The sequence below is a fragment of the Coturnix japonica genome, chromosome 1, assembly GCF_054131305.1.
Source record: "Coturnix japonica strain WE chromosome 1, WE-NBRP24, whole genome shotgun sequence".
NCBI lineage: Eukaryota > Metazoa > Chordata > Aves > Galliformes > Phasianidae > Coturnix > Coturnix japonica.
In genome coordinates, this window is record NC_140663.1 from 2,686,015 (window position 1) to 2,702,997 (window position 16,983).

Here is a 16,983-nt window from a genome sequence, read left to right on the forward strand (position 1 = left end):
TTGCAGACAAATGGCAGATTTTTCACAGATGATACCATTCCCCACAACAGCTGTCCTACAGAAGGTCTCCTTGCATCAGTGTCTTGCTCTATATCCAGAAAGGAGCATGAAAGAACAAGCAGTATGAGGGCTGTAGCTTCAAAAATATCCTTACCTTTGGAGCTTTTGGGGATAATCTGTCCCCAGCGAGGTTTGTATTCTTGTTGACTGATATACTGATTGAATAAGCCATCTGCAAAACAAAACTCCTGTTGTATAAAAGGTTTATATTTCAACCGCAGCGAAAGAAAATAAAACTTGTAAAGCAGTCAATCCAGTATGCTGTTCCAAAAGTTACGCCCAATTGTCAGCAAAGCAGGACTATCCCTTGAGGTAATGGGCTCCGCTACCTCCCTGATAACCTATGACAGGTTGTCATGGCAATGGCCTTGCACTGCAAGTGTTCAAGACATACCATTCACACCCCAGAAAGTCAGAATATGCTTTTCGTTGGTCCTTTGCAGACACTGAGGGACACGGCTTAGTGGGCATGGTGATGCTGAGTTGATGGTTAGACTAGATGACCTTAATGACTCCACGATGTATATAAAGAATTTATTTAAAATGAAGACATCAATTAATTTGATAAACTTGCTAATGAACTTAACGTGGAAGCACTACAATAAGAAGAGAACTCATTACTAGATCAATCAACAATTACAAAGCCTGTCTTTCAGATCATGCCGATCATCTATAAATCTCCCATGTGGTGTATTTAGTTAAGAACAGAGTCCCACCCCCTTATTTAATCAAATGATAAGTTGCCAATGCCCGTCAAATTCGACTATTTTAACACATGTTAATCCAAAACTACGTCAGGTAGCACCTCTGGAGCTTCACCTCGAAACGTAAAGCAGATTAAAAGCTACAACATGAGACAACCAAGCATTGGATGAGAAACAAAATAATAGCTTACATTCTCTTCAGAGATTTAAACAAGAAGAGAAACAGAAGAATCATTAGGTCACTGGCCAGATATGCCAACTGCAGCATTTGTGTAAGAAGCAGTAACATGCAGCACTCCAGCCACATTCCATGGGCATTCTTCTCTCTATACACCTACCAGATGTAATTTGCTTAGCACCAAGAGGTCAGTTCCTGATAGTGTTCTACACGTCGTGAGTTTACTAGACAAATATTTAATTTTCTGAAGCTCTTCTGCAGTCTGAGAAGAGCTTAGCAAGCACTGTGACAAATTTGTATCAGTCTTCAAATGACTTCATTAAGAAAAACTCCCTAACTTTCTGCATGTATATCAAACTGCTAGACTGCTAGTGGCCAGCCTCCTGCTCACTGCTTCCCTTAGCACCCAGCTGCCTATATCCCATCCATTACCACACCATCTCTAGACAAATTTATTGCATTTGTACTCCATTTATATAGTACTTGGAAAAAAATATGTGAGTTCAGACAGTCAGTTTTACACCACCAGTGCTATAATAACACGAGCAGACTCAGAATTCCAATGACAGACTTACATGGCTTTGTAATAAAACAGAACATTGCACGTAGGCTGTTCGGTCAAGTGTAGGATGCATTCAGAAATCCTTAATCGTGTTCCTAACAGCTTTGCTCTTCGCTAGAATCAGACCTAGCTCGGGAATCACTTTTACGTTCCTCAGCAGAGAAAGGAAAAATGACATTTCTAAGTTCTATGTAATACTTTTCAGTTCTTCCAACCCCAGTAATTGTGGCTTTGAGGTAAGAACGTAACAGACTGTGAATGCCTCCATTTATTTTAACAAATCCCTTGGTGGGCAAAGGGACAAAAAAAACCAGATCATTCTTTACCGCACATGTACCTATTTAGTTACAAAAAAGGTAAGAATCTTTGGTAAGCGCGACACAATATTCAGAGGATATTTTAGAGCATTTCCTGGCATCCTGTACTTTGTCATGACTGAAATCCAGGTTTTAATTAAAACCCAAGCCAGCAAGGACTTCCTGGGAGAAGATGAATACTCTATTTAGAAACCAACTAGTAGGAAAACTAAAGGCGCTCCTGAAACGTACTGAATTTGGTCTTAAAATACCAAACTGCTTTCAACTTTCTTCAACTCTGTTCTGCAAGTTTTTCAGACTTATTACTGTGTTAAAGCAGGGCAGATTTTACTCTTACCTGCCTTACAGTCAAAAACATCAGTGCTCTCCCAGTATTAAGTAATTGAGGAAAGTCAGAAGTTTGCTCACCATAGGTAGAATGGCTTGTTCTGTTTCCAACAGAATAAACATATGCACTGTAAGCAATTCCACACTGAGTCAGATTTTTCTAGCCACAAACCTAGATAGAAATTCAGCCTCTTGGTTATCATTTTTTGGTCTTTAAGACCAAAAACAAAACTGTATTTATCCCTATGGTAGCCAATAGATAATTGGACATAAATAGCTCAAGAGGATGAATTACACTACATATGATCTGAAAGGGTGATTTAACCTCTCTCCCATGCTCAACACCCACAGGCTGCACTTGTCAAGATATGATACTTCTCCCCTGCTGTGCTTTCAGCCTCTTTTAATAATGCTTCTTGTCTTCCATGGGACATTGGTTTGGAAATACTCCAGCTTGCTTCCCAGAAATGTTTCTTTCTGCTGGGAGCAGTTCCACATTCATTCTACTTGCACCGCAAACCAGAAGCAGCTTGTTTTGGGAGCTGAATCACCACCTGTCTGACACCACAGGGAGAAGAGGGAAAGAAAAAAGGGATTTCTAGGTGGATTCTGGATCTGATGCCAGACTTCGAATATACTCCTCGTGTCCCTTGCCAGGATAGAGCTGCTGACCAAAAAGTCTCCAAAGTTTCTGCAAGGCACTGAAGATCAGATCCAGGCCTACTTATGTTTGTCAGCTGTTTCCAATGAATCAGTAGTTTAAAATAAACTTCAAGTTTGCTGTAGAAAAAGCGTGAAGCTCAAGCTTTTAAAACAAGTAGTTTCCTTAGGCCCTGAGGTCTCTCATCTCAATGTCCATGTTTACTCTGTAGAGCTGCAGCCAAAGATGGTACTTTTATTTTGTACTATTTACAAACACTTTGCAACAAGTTGTGATGCATTTTGGATCTAACAACATGAACTTCACAATAGTTAAAGCTAGTAAATTTCATCCAGTATCCAACGGCTTAATTTTGTTCATCAATTACACATTACCCGGAACAGATTAAAACAAACACTGCAGACCAAAATATTTAACCTTGTGAAGTTGATCAGAAACAAGCAAAAGTTGTATTAAGTTCAATTTTAGGCAGCACGCACCTCTAGACAGAAGTACTGAAATCTACTCACTTTACTATTAATGGCATGAAAAACGTCAAAGCAACTTTTTGTCCACGACTTCTGGAGTTTGGGGTTTGTTTTGCTGGGGGCTCCAGGGTTTGTTTTTTTTTTTGTTAAAAAATAATAACAACAATAATAAAGTTTTTGTAGTCAGAAAATGCTTCCAAACAAAATCTGAAGCAGCAAAAGATAAGGGTCCAGCCACCATGTGATTTTGAGATGTGAAAGCAATAAGGAAACGTGATTTTTCATGCCTCAAAACCGGGACATCCTATTACTTTCCTCTTAATAAGAGAAAAACCAACCAGGATGCTATGTTTGCTCTCCTACAAGATATCTGCTTCTACACAAACCATACCACTGCTTCATCATACCATACCATCTTCAGCCTGCTGTAAGAAGCGTGGGAGCTGATTACCCCTCCAGAGGTTCCTTCCAACACCTAGATTCCACAATTCTGTGATCTACTTAACACAGGCCTTGGATCCCTAGCAAGCTTCTCTTCTCCTTCTACCCCAGTATAACACAGAACAGCAAACCAGTCTGTACTTTCTCAGAAATGACCCCCAAAATATTTGAAGTGAAAATTAAGTTATGTTTGTCAACAGCTTCGAGAAAAACACAGATGTTCCTGTACACCCCAAGTTTTGGGAGACATTTGAGCCTTCAGGCTGTAAATCACTGTCTTATTCATCATATGGGGCCAGCGTGTCAGCAGATACACAATGTATTGCATACAGATAGAAGACTTGCCAGAAGGAACAAATGGGTCCCTGGAATACTAATATGTAGCAAACCTAGCAGATCTTCAATCCATTTCAAGCAGCCTTCTATGCCTCCAGTAGTTGCAACCAAGTTCACCAAGTAATTTGCACTCCTCATGCTCTCTGTAGGAATACTAAGCAGATTTTTTTCCCTTCAATAATATAGGCTGGCTGAAAGCTATAGGAATGAATCCAAATGTGAAGCATTTGAACCAAGTCTGTGAACCAGCTGAGATTTAAGGAACCTTTTATTTTTGAGAGGAAGTCAGGCAGCTGCCAGAGTTTCCATTTGCCCATTTTCTAAGTCTAATGCACAAGTCAAAAGAATCTGCGGGAAAAGTGTGGCTGCCTGCCACTGAGCTCTCAAAAGAAATCATCTGGTGATGTGAGGTGGAAGACAGCGTTCACCATTAGCAATGCAAAAGAACAAGAGTTGAGCTCTGCTAGCACTAATTCTTGACCACCTACACTTTTTCTACATGACTAAGCCTATGGGAATAGCCTACAAAAGATGTATCGCATTTCGCTTTTTAAGTATCTATCACTGCAAATATTAGCGTCTACAAATCAAATCTTAGGCTGCGTGGAACAAGCAGTATCGCTGTCAACCTCACTGCACTCTGTCGGTTCCTTTAAGGCTATGAACTCTCAGATCAGCGAGAGGTCAGCAGTTCACATATTCACATCCAGTCTGTTCAAAGAGCAAACTGTTCTGTAACAGAGATAATTTAAGAATCTGTGTATCTCAATTAACTCTACGCTTACTTATCACACACAGGACTGAAGTTAATCCGCGTCTATTTGACAAGAAAATGCAGTGGAGAGCTCAGATGTAAAACCCATATATTCAAAATTCAGGAGACTGCACAACCATGCTACCAAGAAAGTGAGGTGATGGGTGCCAACAAGCCTTTTTCAAACAGAAGTGCTTCAGAGACTGAGAAAAAAGCAAGATTGGGTAACTGCAGAGGACCACAAGTAGACAATACTATAGGACAAAGTGTTGAAGACTGAAAACATCTATTAGCAAGAAAGGGAAAGATCCAGCTATGAGGTATCAAACATGTTCAACTACTTGCCCTATGACACACAACTGGTATAACCATGGACAAGCTCTTACAGCAGCACTTACATGTTTTTAGTTCCTGTCCTTTCCTCCACTGCAGCTGAATCAGTTCCCTGATCTGGCTTACATGTGGCAACACAAAAACCAGTGCCACCAAGCAAGGGGCCAGGGCACACATCATCCTGAGTAGGAATTGACCCAGATAAAGTTCTGCCAGCTTATAGAAAATACAGGATGCAGCCTTAGTGTCTTGAGATAGGTATCACTTCTCACTGAAGGGTGCTGGGAGGTGACAGAGCTTTAAATGGGTCCAAAAGCTGAAGACAGCAAAAAGAATTGCAGAAGGGAAGGGGGAAGGCAGGTTAATGTATTCAAAGACGAGTAAAATCATTAAGGATAAGCATCAGAGCAATGGGAGATGCATACACTGACATTTAACTTCAGCTAGCCAGGTGCTAGATGAAAAGGAAGCAATATAAACACACACACGCATATTATTCTGTCCCTCAGAAACACTGAGAAAACTTCACACTACTGCTTTGAGAATCTCCTGCTAAGTTATCCATAGTGCGTTGCTATAAATATTTGTTTCTGTACTTGCTGGAACAAGGAACAAACAAAACAAAACAAAGTGATAAAACAAACCACACTATTTTTCTAGGTTGCTTAAGAGATGCAAAGTTCTCCAGCCTCTAAAAAAGGACTATTACAGGAAGAAGAGAAAGAGGATTATTCACATCAAATTGTCCATCTGTCAGTACAATACAAGACTTGGAATTTTCTACCAGGGAAGTCTTTTCTCCACACTTCCACACCTGATAAGGTTGAGCACTGAAGACAGCAATTTTGCTCTCGATATATTGGGAAGGCAGAGAAGCACCTCCTCAGCTATAGTCTCAAAGGAAAACTGCTGGATGCAATAAATTCAGTATGCTACGCATTAAGTGGTGAAAATAATTAATATGTGACAGGGCAAAACAAAGCCACAAACATTCAATTCATTAGTGCCTGTGGGGAAAAAGATCAGTTTTTGAGGGATCTTATTCAGCACATTCTAGATCTCTAGTGAAATTCCATTCAAGAAGTACTACAGTCTGCAATGAGGTGGAAAGAGGAAAGCCTCTAAGCAATGAAGAGGTGAAGCCACAGCCAAGGCAACAGACTGATCCCTTGTCAAGATCATAATCATAAGCATACAGCATCCCACTGCCTCAGTTTGGTGGGTTCATAAGCTCCCTCTGACATTCCCGTCTTTGAGTAACACTGCAATGACAGAGCAAGAGCCAGCCACGGCCTCCCACTGCTCTTTCCTCCTACAACCCTCACATGCTCTTAGATTCAGCAGAAAGCTGCCAGTTGAAGAATGCCTCTGCATTGCAGGAAGCTGTTTACACTCCCTTCCAAGCCAAAAACACTACTACGTCTCAGGAAGACAAGCAGCACTCAGAAGGACAAGGATGAATGCAGGCTTTTCTCAGGCTCAATGCTCGTAGCTGCTCAGGGAGCTCAGCACACGGCGGTCGAGCTGTTCTGCTTATATAGTTCAGAAGTCTCCTGTCACAACTCACAGAAAGCCACTTACTGCATTTTTTGACAGCCTGTTGGAATAAACTCCCTAAAATTGTGCTGTGTTGAACAGCTTTCTCACGAAGGTATTGTGATTTTCATGAAAGACAAACACTGATTTTAAACGTATAATTTCTATCGTACCCTAAGAACCACTTGCAACTTCAGTGGTTTTACCGAGAAAGAGGTGATCAATCATCTATGCTGCTATTTATTCTAAGAGATATTTCAAAATGATTGATTTGCCCAGAATTTAAAACAAAACAAAAACAAAACCACCGCTACAAACTTTTGGCGCCAGACACCCATTAAATTGGCCACTTAAACCTCCAACTCCACAGACACGAGGATCTCTTATGCCAGCACAGGTTTTCCGTGAATAGCAATGCACGCAGTCAAAAAGCAAGACACCCACAGGCACCTCTGTTTATCAAACTGCAATTCAAAACCACTGCACAGATCTTTGGAGACACTTCACTGCAAAAGCTCAATTCTTGTATCTCGCTCTATCAACATAAAGTCAATCCCCTCCATTTTAGGAGATGAAAGCTGTTTACACACAGCGCTTCTAAGTTGAAAGGTTCCAAGTAAAAAATTAATAGTAGTTACAAAGAAACCGGTAAGTGAAGACAGCCTCTGCTTCCAATCATGATGACTTCTCTTAAGACATCCTCCGGGGAGTATTTTCTTCACAAAGACAGCATACTCAAATACAGATGAAGTTCTGCTGAAATGCCCCACCAACTGGTAAGTCCTAACCAGAAATCATGATAAAGATCATTACTGAGAACACAACTTCTACGCTTCAGTTTCCCTTGCTGCTTTTCTATGCTCACCACTCCAGTTTACTTCTGACAGCTGTGCCCACCTCCAGCTTGCCAGCCACTTGCATGAGGAACCTATCTTTACTGATTTTAAATTCATCGAGTTGTCATCTTCAAAGGAAAGAGAGGCTCCAAATGTGATTTCATAAACTAATTTTTAGCTTTCATCATGCATATAAAATCCAGAACTCAATGGGACACCACACTATGAAACAGCACATGGAATAGACAATTCTACTGTTATATACATTAGTATTGAAAGCAGTAACAATTTCGATATCTTTTTGTTCAGTTTTTAATATCCCCAGCCGCCTTTAATTCTTACCATTCACAGCTTTTTCTATCAGTTCTTCACAAGCATCAAAGTCTCCCTTCAACACTAGTTTGTCATGCAGGTCTGTCAACATAGGGTGCTCCAGAGCAATCCTGGTTTTCTTCTGCAGCGACTCAAAAGCTTCAGTGTAGTTGTGCTGACGAAAATGCTTTAGGCAAAGGCGAATGGCTTCCTGTTCACGGTACTACTGGAACACAAGAAAATCTATGAGACATGCAGATTTTGCTTTTACATCTACCGATGAATCAGTCTCAAGTTGGGATCTTACACACTGCACATAAATTGCTTATGAGATTAAAGAGGAACCCTATCAAGGACATTAGAAGCTGTGCAGACGTTTACTTTTCAGCAGTATAGAACTTATACAGCTTCATATCGAGAATGCAATTTAATAAGCGCACAAGAAGAGACTGCAGTGTCCCAGATCTCCAAAGTGACCATTACTTCCCCAATCTGCTTGGTCCTGCTGTTTGAGGCCTACACGGCATAGAGGGCAGGAAAAAGCCGTCGCTATCAGCGTTACATAATTTGATTGTATGACTCTTATGTAACAAAATAATTTAGAAGAGTAAGTAGGTCACAGCTTTTCTAGAAGCAGAAGGAAAAAAAAAAACATTAGAATATAAATACTTGTAATGACCACCGCTTCTGTAATGGAAAAGCAGAACGTACGGCTAACCACAAATCCTGCAAGTCTGCAAGGATTTCGAATCAACGACAGCAAGTATTTACACGCATGCCAAAATTTTACCTTCAAAATATTCCCCACAAGTCTTAAAGTGGAACCCCCCTTGCCTTCATACTACACATTAGCCAAAGCTGTCCGTTTCCCACTCAACTGTGGGAGAGTGAGAAAGGCTAAGGAAACCCACAGTGCATCAAAAATAGAGGTACAGGAATATGAGGAAGTAGTAAATTCTATTTAAGAACTACAGCTCGCACAGTTATCGTACCAAGTCATCCACTGCATATTCAAAGCTGCTAACAATATGCGTAAGTGACACAGATTTGTATGTTTATAAGTAGCTCAGGCATCCAGAACCACTTATTTCACGAAGATCCCACGAAGACAAGCTCTAAAGCATTAATAATATATAATTCTTGAGTTTCATCTTCAACGCACACCATTTAGTGTGGTAAAATCAAATCCAACTTAGGCATTTCCAAAAGCGATCGAAATACAAATAAAAGACTTTATTCGTAAACTGATGCCACTGCTTAAAGTTCAGTGCATGAAATCTAAATGAACAGAACCTTTCTGAAAGCCTGAAAGCTTACACCAACATTCAGGACAAATTAGTGCTTGTGAAATAACAACTCTATAGCAAGAATCTGCAACTGAAACACAGCTAAAAAGAAACACGGCCACGTGCTGTATTTATAGGTCTTATTCCATCAGAATTATACAGCTGCAAATAATCAGAACTATGCATTTTTAGGAAATCAGTTTCAAGCCCACATGAAAAAGGCCAAGGACACATACCAATAAGAACACAACCCACTGGCAAAGGAGCATTAAAGCTAAAACACAGCGTTAGAGCACAACTGGATTTTTCTTCCTTTTTTAAGAGAGATTTAAGACACTGACTTTAAGCAAACGATCACTGGCATTTATCATCACCCTATGCTCTCTGCTGCTCCAAGGGATAGCAAGCAAAAGGATAGATATGTGTCTCTAATAACGAGCTTCTGCATCTTCAGCTCCCTTAACTTGGAAATTAGACTAAATATCTAGACTTTATGTACTCCTACTAAACCTTTCACGATCGATAAACCTGGCTTATAAAACATGGATTGATTATTGGCAGGTTGGGCACTTTATAGAAGTTGGTACTTGACTGACACCATAGTAGTATTACAGAAGCTAAGTATAAAAATATCTTATGCAAAAAAAAAGAGTCTAAAAAGTATATAAAAGGCTCCTCTTTACATGATGTCATGCAAGTTTAAAAAGATCACAAATCAAAGAATGGCTTTGATCTGAATAACTGCTTTGGTTAAAAACTTAACTAGAGCGTGAGACTAAGATGATAACACTGAAATATACAGTTTGAGTTAAAAATATTTCATGTTGTTCACTATGAAAAACAGAAATGATAGCCATCCATAATCTGCCTCTTTTTAGCGTGGCCGCTTTCTATTGCCTTCTTGTCTGATGTCTCAGGCAATAGAGAACAATTATTAGATGACCAAATCTTTCAAACTTCCAAGAATGTGCAGGATAATACCCACACTACCTTGAATGGAAAAACCAGATAACTTTGCTACCTTTCCCCACATAACGCTCTTATATCCTCCTGCATGGCTTTGGTAACAGCAGCCTCTTCAGACCGTGGGAGAAGAAAACACTAACACACAGTGATCACCAAAAAGTTGGCAATTGATCCAAACAGTCGTGACTAAGTCTCTGTCTTGTTGCTTTAGGGCTCTAAGCTTTAGAAGAACAATGCTGGCATCCCTTGAAGAAGCTGTCACTATACACATGAAGACCATGAGAAGCGTGGATTCCGCGGGATAAGACACAACAAAACAGACGTCAATGTCATCATCAGACCAAAAGAAAAGATTTAAAACAAAAATCATAACTTCATAGTTGCAACTAGAAAAAAATGCCAGAGAGATCACCATGTGCAAAGTGAGGAGGAAGAAGCACAGAAAACCATCAGCAGCTTCTATTAACCGAGCATCAAGCAATTAGCAGCTTAATGACCAAAATAACACTTGACAATTAAAGCAGCTACAACTTCTTTTGTGACTATTAGTGCTGCTCTGAAGTCCTCCAGGAAGAAGCCTGTGATGTTGCTGCAAATATTTACAAATTAGATATTAGGGTGAAAAAACCTTTTGGCTATACTAACAGCTCTAATTCAACTGACAGCACCATACAGTGGGGAAGGAGTCCCAGTATTACCATCAACAGCCTTCTCCTTTTTGCTTATCTCCTTTTTGACTCTTCATTTTGGAAGCAGAGAGATGATGCTCCTCTGCTCAGTCTTATTCAGCTGGGAAGAATTTCTTCTGGAACAATTCATGAAACTCACACCGAATTACAGAGAAGTTATATGCATTAAAAACAGCATTAAAATAAATTTAGGTTTTTAATTCATTCTCCCACAGAACATTTGCTGTACTCAATTATGTACAGCTTATACAAATAACGTTTAGAAACCCTTGAACTTTCTGTCCATCAAAGTGACAAATGGCATTAATCATCTCATCTCACAGTCCAGCAGTGTCGGCTCCCTTCAATTTCAGAATATTCAACAGAATGATATTAGGAGGGAAACATCAGAAGTGCAAAGATCTGCAGCAAGTTAAGGCACTAAAGAGGATTCTCTTTAAACAAACCCATACCCTGTAGCAAAAGCTACAGAGTCAACCCAGATGCCTCCGGACTCATATATAGCTCTGCAGAAGTACTGAACTCTATGGTCAAAGAAAGACCAGTCAAAAGGCAAGCAGAGGCATAAGTGCAATCTTTAAGACTTATTTCGTTACCATTACAAACATTATTTTAATCACAATGACTCCTTTTGACTCCACATTCCTTTAAGTTTTTCTTGTGAAGTTACCTAGCAGGTTTTTGTTGTTTTCTTTTATAGAAGCTACAGATACAAAAAGACTCAAAGTCAAAGTCAGCCACGTGGTTTGAGTTTTAACTTTGTGTGTTTGTTGTTTCAACAGCTGATATTCAAGGAATGAAAAGGTCACATAACTCCAGTATGAGAAGCTTCACAAGTTTCTGAGATGACAAATCCTCAAGCAAACAGGCACCTAAAATGCAGGCCTACCTTGCTGTACCAGTTGAGGCACGGTTGGACTACATCTGGATCATCAATGCCATTAAGTTCAACGTACCAGATACTAAAATTGAAGCTAGGTCCCCAGGATAAGAGTGGAACTGGAGAAGAAAGGAAAAGGAGAAAAAAGACACATAAATACCAAACGTAACACAAGTCTTAATAGGTTATACATAGTACTACTTTAACAGAACACTTCTGAAAGTTAAATAAAATTCAGTATTTATGATTACGAAGTTTTAGTTTAAGAAAGTTTCATACATCACGTTAAAGCTGTCATTTAAAGCAACCTGTGCAAAACAACATAAACACAGAAGATCATTACAAAGCAGAAGCTTGCTTTAAGAGCAAAAATGCTAGCAATTAAAACAACTAGGAGGCAAAAAGCTTTGACACGGGTGGAAATCACAAGCATACTAGAGATGCTATTTGCTTCTCACAGTGCATTTATTTTCACTTCTGTCAGCAATAATTATTTTCCCTAACAGTGAAGACAAGAAGCTCATGTATTTTGAATTTTACAGAATTAGTAACGTCTGCAAGTTGTGGAGGAGGGAGGGAGGGGAGGAGGAAGGGAAAACTGTCAGTTTCCAATTTAAAAGCTGTATCTGATTTTTGTTTTAGTTTGTTTTTAAACATGCAGCTTTTTTAGCCAATTCTGTTTTATTTGGGTATTGGGACAAACATACTAAATGTGAAACACACTGCAACATCTCACTTAAGGCTTCTCTACCACTTTGCTTTAACATCTACCTTCTTGCTTCAACCTATCAAACTTAGCCTGCAGATTAAGAGCTGGTTTTCCTTCAGGACAATTCCAACTCCCAAAAAAAAGCTTTCATGTGAACACTTAAAACTTTCAGTGAAATCAAATGGTTTCCTTTCCTGCATCCTTTCTATCTGGCCGTAACTGATAAACAAGGAAGATAGCATTTAGAGATAAATGATTCGTTAGCAGCAACAGCACGGAGTCCACTACTTCCTCTCTTCCACAGAAGCTATTCTTCCCACAGAGCTGTCTTTCAAACCACTAGGAAGTACCATAAGATATTAACTGCTTTAAACTACGGGTTTCTGACATACTCACTGCAAAAGCAAAACCCAAAATCTGTTTTAAAGTTCATATTGTTAAAGGTTCTTGGTTGCTTAATTGTACTTGAAGTTAGATCCATTATTTTCTGCAGTGTGTTTGGGCACAGAGCCTGTGCTCAAATGCATGGTACTCTAAATTGTAAAAGGTGTTTCTACAAAACTATTGCTAAGGACTTAGAACAGCTTCTGGGAACAGACATCAGGAGAATAGATTTTTAGGAAAGACTCGAAGAAATTCCGGGTATAACATTCTTTATGATTTTAAAACCATCCCAAATACTTTTATTTCTACTTGATTTCTCACAAGTGAGATGATCTCAGAGCAATTCCTAGTATGGGGAGCCAGGAGACAAGTATTTGGTAAGGAAAACTACCTATCCTCTATACTGCATGCACTCTGCCCAATAAGCTTTTGTGTAGAGAAAAAGCTAAGCCAGGTGTTTTATCTTAATATCATAAAACCTTACTACTTCTGAATTCAAACATATCAGTAAGTTTCAAGTTGTCACCAAAGAGACTATGGGAACTGATGAAATAACTGATGCGTGCTCTGCGTGAAAAGATACTACACTCCCTGCACAGAAACACAAGAAGGCACCAGCAGCTGCTATGTGATTGTTTTCTCACATTCCCCGGGAGGACAACAAACTTCCAAATGCTAGAGATAGTGAACAATCCAGGCATTCTTCATATTAAGATGACAGACAGACAGATACCACAGGAATGGGTATTTCTCCTCAGACCTGAACACAGAGGCCAAATTGAAGCTAAATTTGGTATTCATTCTGCTAGAAAGAATCAAAATCTGTTCATCAGTTTCTTCAGCTCAAACACTGAACCAAGCCACAGACCACCTCAAATGGATTGAGACCATAAATTTCCTGATGGTGAACTTGAGGCCGGTTTCTTAAGGCTGAGTTAATGAGGTGAAAAACCCAACTTAAATATTACAGCTTCACCACCTCCTTCCAGGAAAAATAAAAAATATGAGGAACCAGGAGTCCTCCTCTATATTTCTTTTTAGCAGCTCTCAGAACTCACATCAGCTTCTCATGGTACAATCAACAACTCACTCTCTCGCCTCAGTAGCCAACTACAGTCCTAAATACGAACAGCAATGTATGTAAGGATGCTACGTAGCTATCAATCACAAGGAATGCAAAACTATCAGCTTATTAACCTCCCTCTTCAGTTAACTTTCAGCAGTCCTGTTTACTGTTCTGACCCCCAGAGAAACTGATTTTGACATGAAGATTCCCACACTACATTCATACATACTTTCAGGAATACACAGAAGTGAAAATGTACAGGGAACAGAAAATAAATACTTCCCCTAGCATAAAATAGGCATAGAAATCTGAGTCTGATCTTTTAAGTTACTCCACAATATTAGGAAAGGACACAAAGCTGAACTTCAGACTAATCTAACTTCTACTCCTGGCTTTAAAGAGGTGACCTTGTGGATTACCGGACATGGTAGTGATGCATCAATGGTTGGACTAGATAATCTCAGTGGTCTTTCCTGCCTTACTGATTTTATCCCACAATATATTTGCAAGACTCATCCTGCCTACGCATTTCCACTCTCCAAAGCTGATGAACCTGAAGCCTAACACCATAAAGCTATCTCAGCTTGGCTTTTTTGGCTGCATGAACTACAGCAATCCATCCTGAAATGCAAACAACTGTTCAGACCAGCTGAACCATCACCACACAGCGAGAGGCACCCCGCAGAGAGGAAAAAATAGTAATAAAATAAAAATCAATAGCTCTTTAACAGAAGCAGAAGGTATGTATTTAGGTCACTTAAGCAGGTTTTTATCTGCACAAGAACAATTTTAGGGGATATTTATCAATAATTGCAAGCTACGCCTTAACAAAGATTGCAGTCCTGTATACTACAGAAAGAAGTAGCTTAGACGCTAAACAGTACAATCATTTAGAAGACATCTCTCAAGCTAATTTCTCTGTCTCATCCACACACAGCAGTTGCATAAACAACATATGTTTAGAAAAATGCAGGTACAGATGTAGTCTACGCAATTAATGTAGGAAACATCCGTAAAGAAAGCATTGCTCATTTCTAATACACAAAAACCTGGACGCAGTTAGTAATTCCCATGGTAGTAACAAACTGGCATGAGAATCACACCCAGCACATCTTCCAGCTCTTTCACAGCAATCATTCTTTACAACACCTTCTGCTTTCAAGGACACACACATGCAAATCTCTGCCTAGAGAAGCCACAAAAGAAAAAGAAAAAAAATAAAGAGTCCAAAAGTTCACATATATTAAGAAGCTTCTTCCTCGCTATTTGTTCCAGATAAATATCTTCCTTCCCTTTCCTAAGCTCTTTAATGAGGTGCTACATGAGACAGAGAAATTACTTGTCAAGTAGGTCAGAAGCCCACAGCTGGGCATTCCAGTGCTAAGGAACTCAAGTCAAACTAATTAAACTGCACCGAGCACAAGTCTCTTCCCAACACAAGTTGAGAGAAGGAACTCACTTCTTCTGCTTCCTACCAGCCTGAAATACAGGCAATAGAAGTTTTAGCAAGTTATTCCCCAACCTCTCACAGGTACACTCATGCCATATTTCTCCTGTTTCCCCCTAAAAAATAAATGACATCCTCACTGTTGTATTGTTAGTAGCTACATACAGACCTGGATATCTTCAGAATTAAAGCAAATGCCTTATGCATGCGGCTGCTGAACTAAATAATGCCTTCTCCAAACAGGCAAGCTTCACTGGTAACAATAACTTCTGAAGTGTCATTCTCTACAAGTCCAAAAGGGCAGATTTTGGCCTGGTGTTTATTGGCAGCGTTACAAGGAACACAGCACGGTATTTTGAATTTGGAGTTACTTTGGCTAACAGCTTGGAAATTTTAACAAACTGAAAACATATTCACACTGTGAACCTGAAAAATAACAGAATTTCATAACATCATTTTACAGTTGTCTCACAGCAGAAAAAAACAGTCAAATTTATACACAAAGTGATGCTAGCAGTAACCAGAAATTAATAGGTGTTGGTCCCGAGATCATCTTAATTTTTGAGCTAGCACAGGAGTTTCTTCATAGAAGATGCTTCAAGAAATGAAAGGATAATAATATAGCTAAAAAGGTAAATTAATCTCAATAACTGGTGAGCAATTGACAATGAAACATGCCTTTTTGCAACACAGGATTTTTATTGCTATGTAAGGAAGGCATCTCAACGAAGAAAGCATCTTATAACACAACTCACGCTGAGTCAGAGAAGAACTCTGGTAGTAGAATTCATCAGCACTTCACCTCCCTAACAAATTCCATAACAGTGCTATGCTTCCTAACATTCAAGAATCATAGAATCACAAGGTTGGAAAGGACCTACAAGATCATCTAGTCCATCTGTCCTCCCATTAGCGTTGCTACCACAAGCAATAAACCATCTCTCATAGCTCCTCATCCAGACATCTTCTGAACACTACCAGGGATGGTGACTCCACCACCTCCCTGGGCAGCCATTCCAGTGCCTGACCACTCTCTAAGAGACAAAGTTTTTCCTTATGTCAGTCTAATCCTCTTCTGATACAGCTTGCAGCCATTTCCTCAGGTCCTGTTTGTTGCCTGGGAGAAGAAGCCAAACCCCTCCTCATCAGAACCTCCCTTCAGGAAGTTGCAGAGTGCAATGAGGTCACCCCTGAGCCTCCCCTTCCTCAAACTAAACAACCCCAGCTCCCTCAGCTGTTCCTTATAAGACTTGTGCTTCAGACCCCTCACCACTTTCATAGCCCTTCTCTGGACATGTTCCAGGGCCTCTATGTCTTTCTTGTAGTGAAAGGCCCAAGTAGAACATATTATGCAGGAATACACTTCAAACATCCGGAACAGTAGCCAGGAATTATTCTATTCACCCTTTCAGACCACCAGTAACTATTTGCTGTTTGTTAGCCATTAAAAATACATGTATTTATAACACTATCCAAAAAGCTTCAGAACGTGTTAAAAATCAATCTAACTTTTGTGACACTGTCAGCCTTCAACTATTTTCTCGCTTTGCTTCAGGTTTCCTAAAGCCAAGTGAATGCCAGATGCTTCCAGAAGAAGTAGCAAAACAAAACAATAACAACCAACAACTGATTTCTCCACTAGTCTAAAAACAGGAAACACTCTGATTTACAGCATACAAATGATCACTCTGTTCCTAAACTGATACTTTCTCAGATCAACGTGAGAGGTGAT

General features: G+C 39.7%; 1 protein-coding gene across 4 annotated transcripts in view; it reads right to left on the reverse strand.

Moving 5' to 3' along the window:
- MKLN1 (muskelin 1) overlaps positions 1-16,983 on the reverse strand; it is a 94,548-nt gene that overhangs the window by 52,899 nt on the left and 24,666 nt on the right. For 3 of the 4 annotated variants that reach the window (XR_014945694.1, XM_085546338.1, XM_015862503.3), the window contains 3 exons: positions 11,655-11,764; positions 7,855-8,047; positions 155-232 (listed from right to left, as the gene is read on the reverse strand). Coding sequence is in view for 3 of the 4 variants with exons in the window: in XM_015862503.3 (XP_015717989.1) it covers positions 155-232; positions 7,855-8,047; positions 11,655-11,764 (381 nt within the window). In the remaining variant the exon portion in view is untranslated. Of the gene's footprint in view, positions 1-154; positions 233-7,854; positions 8,051-11,654; positions 11,765-16,983 lie in introns of all 4 variants that reach the window. The other variant, XM_085546378.1, reaches the window with a different exon arrangement.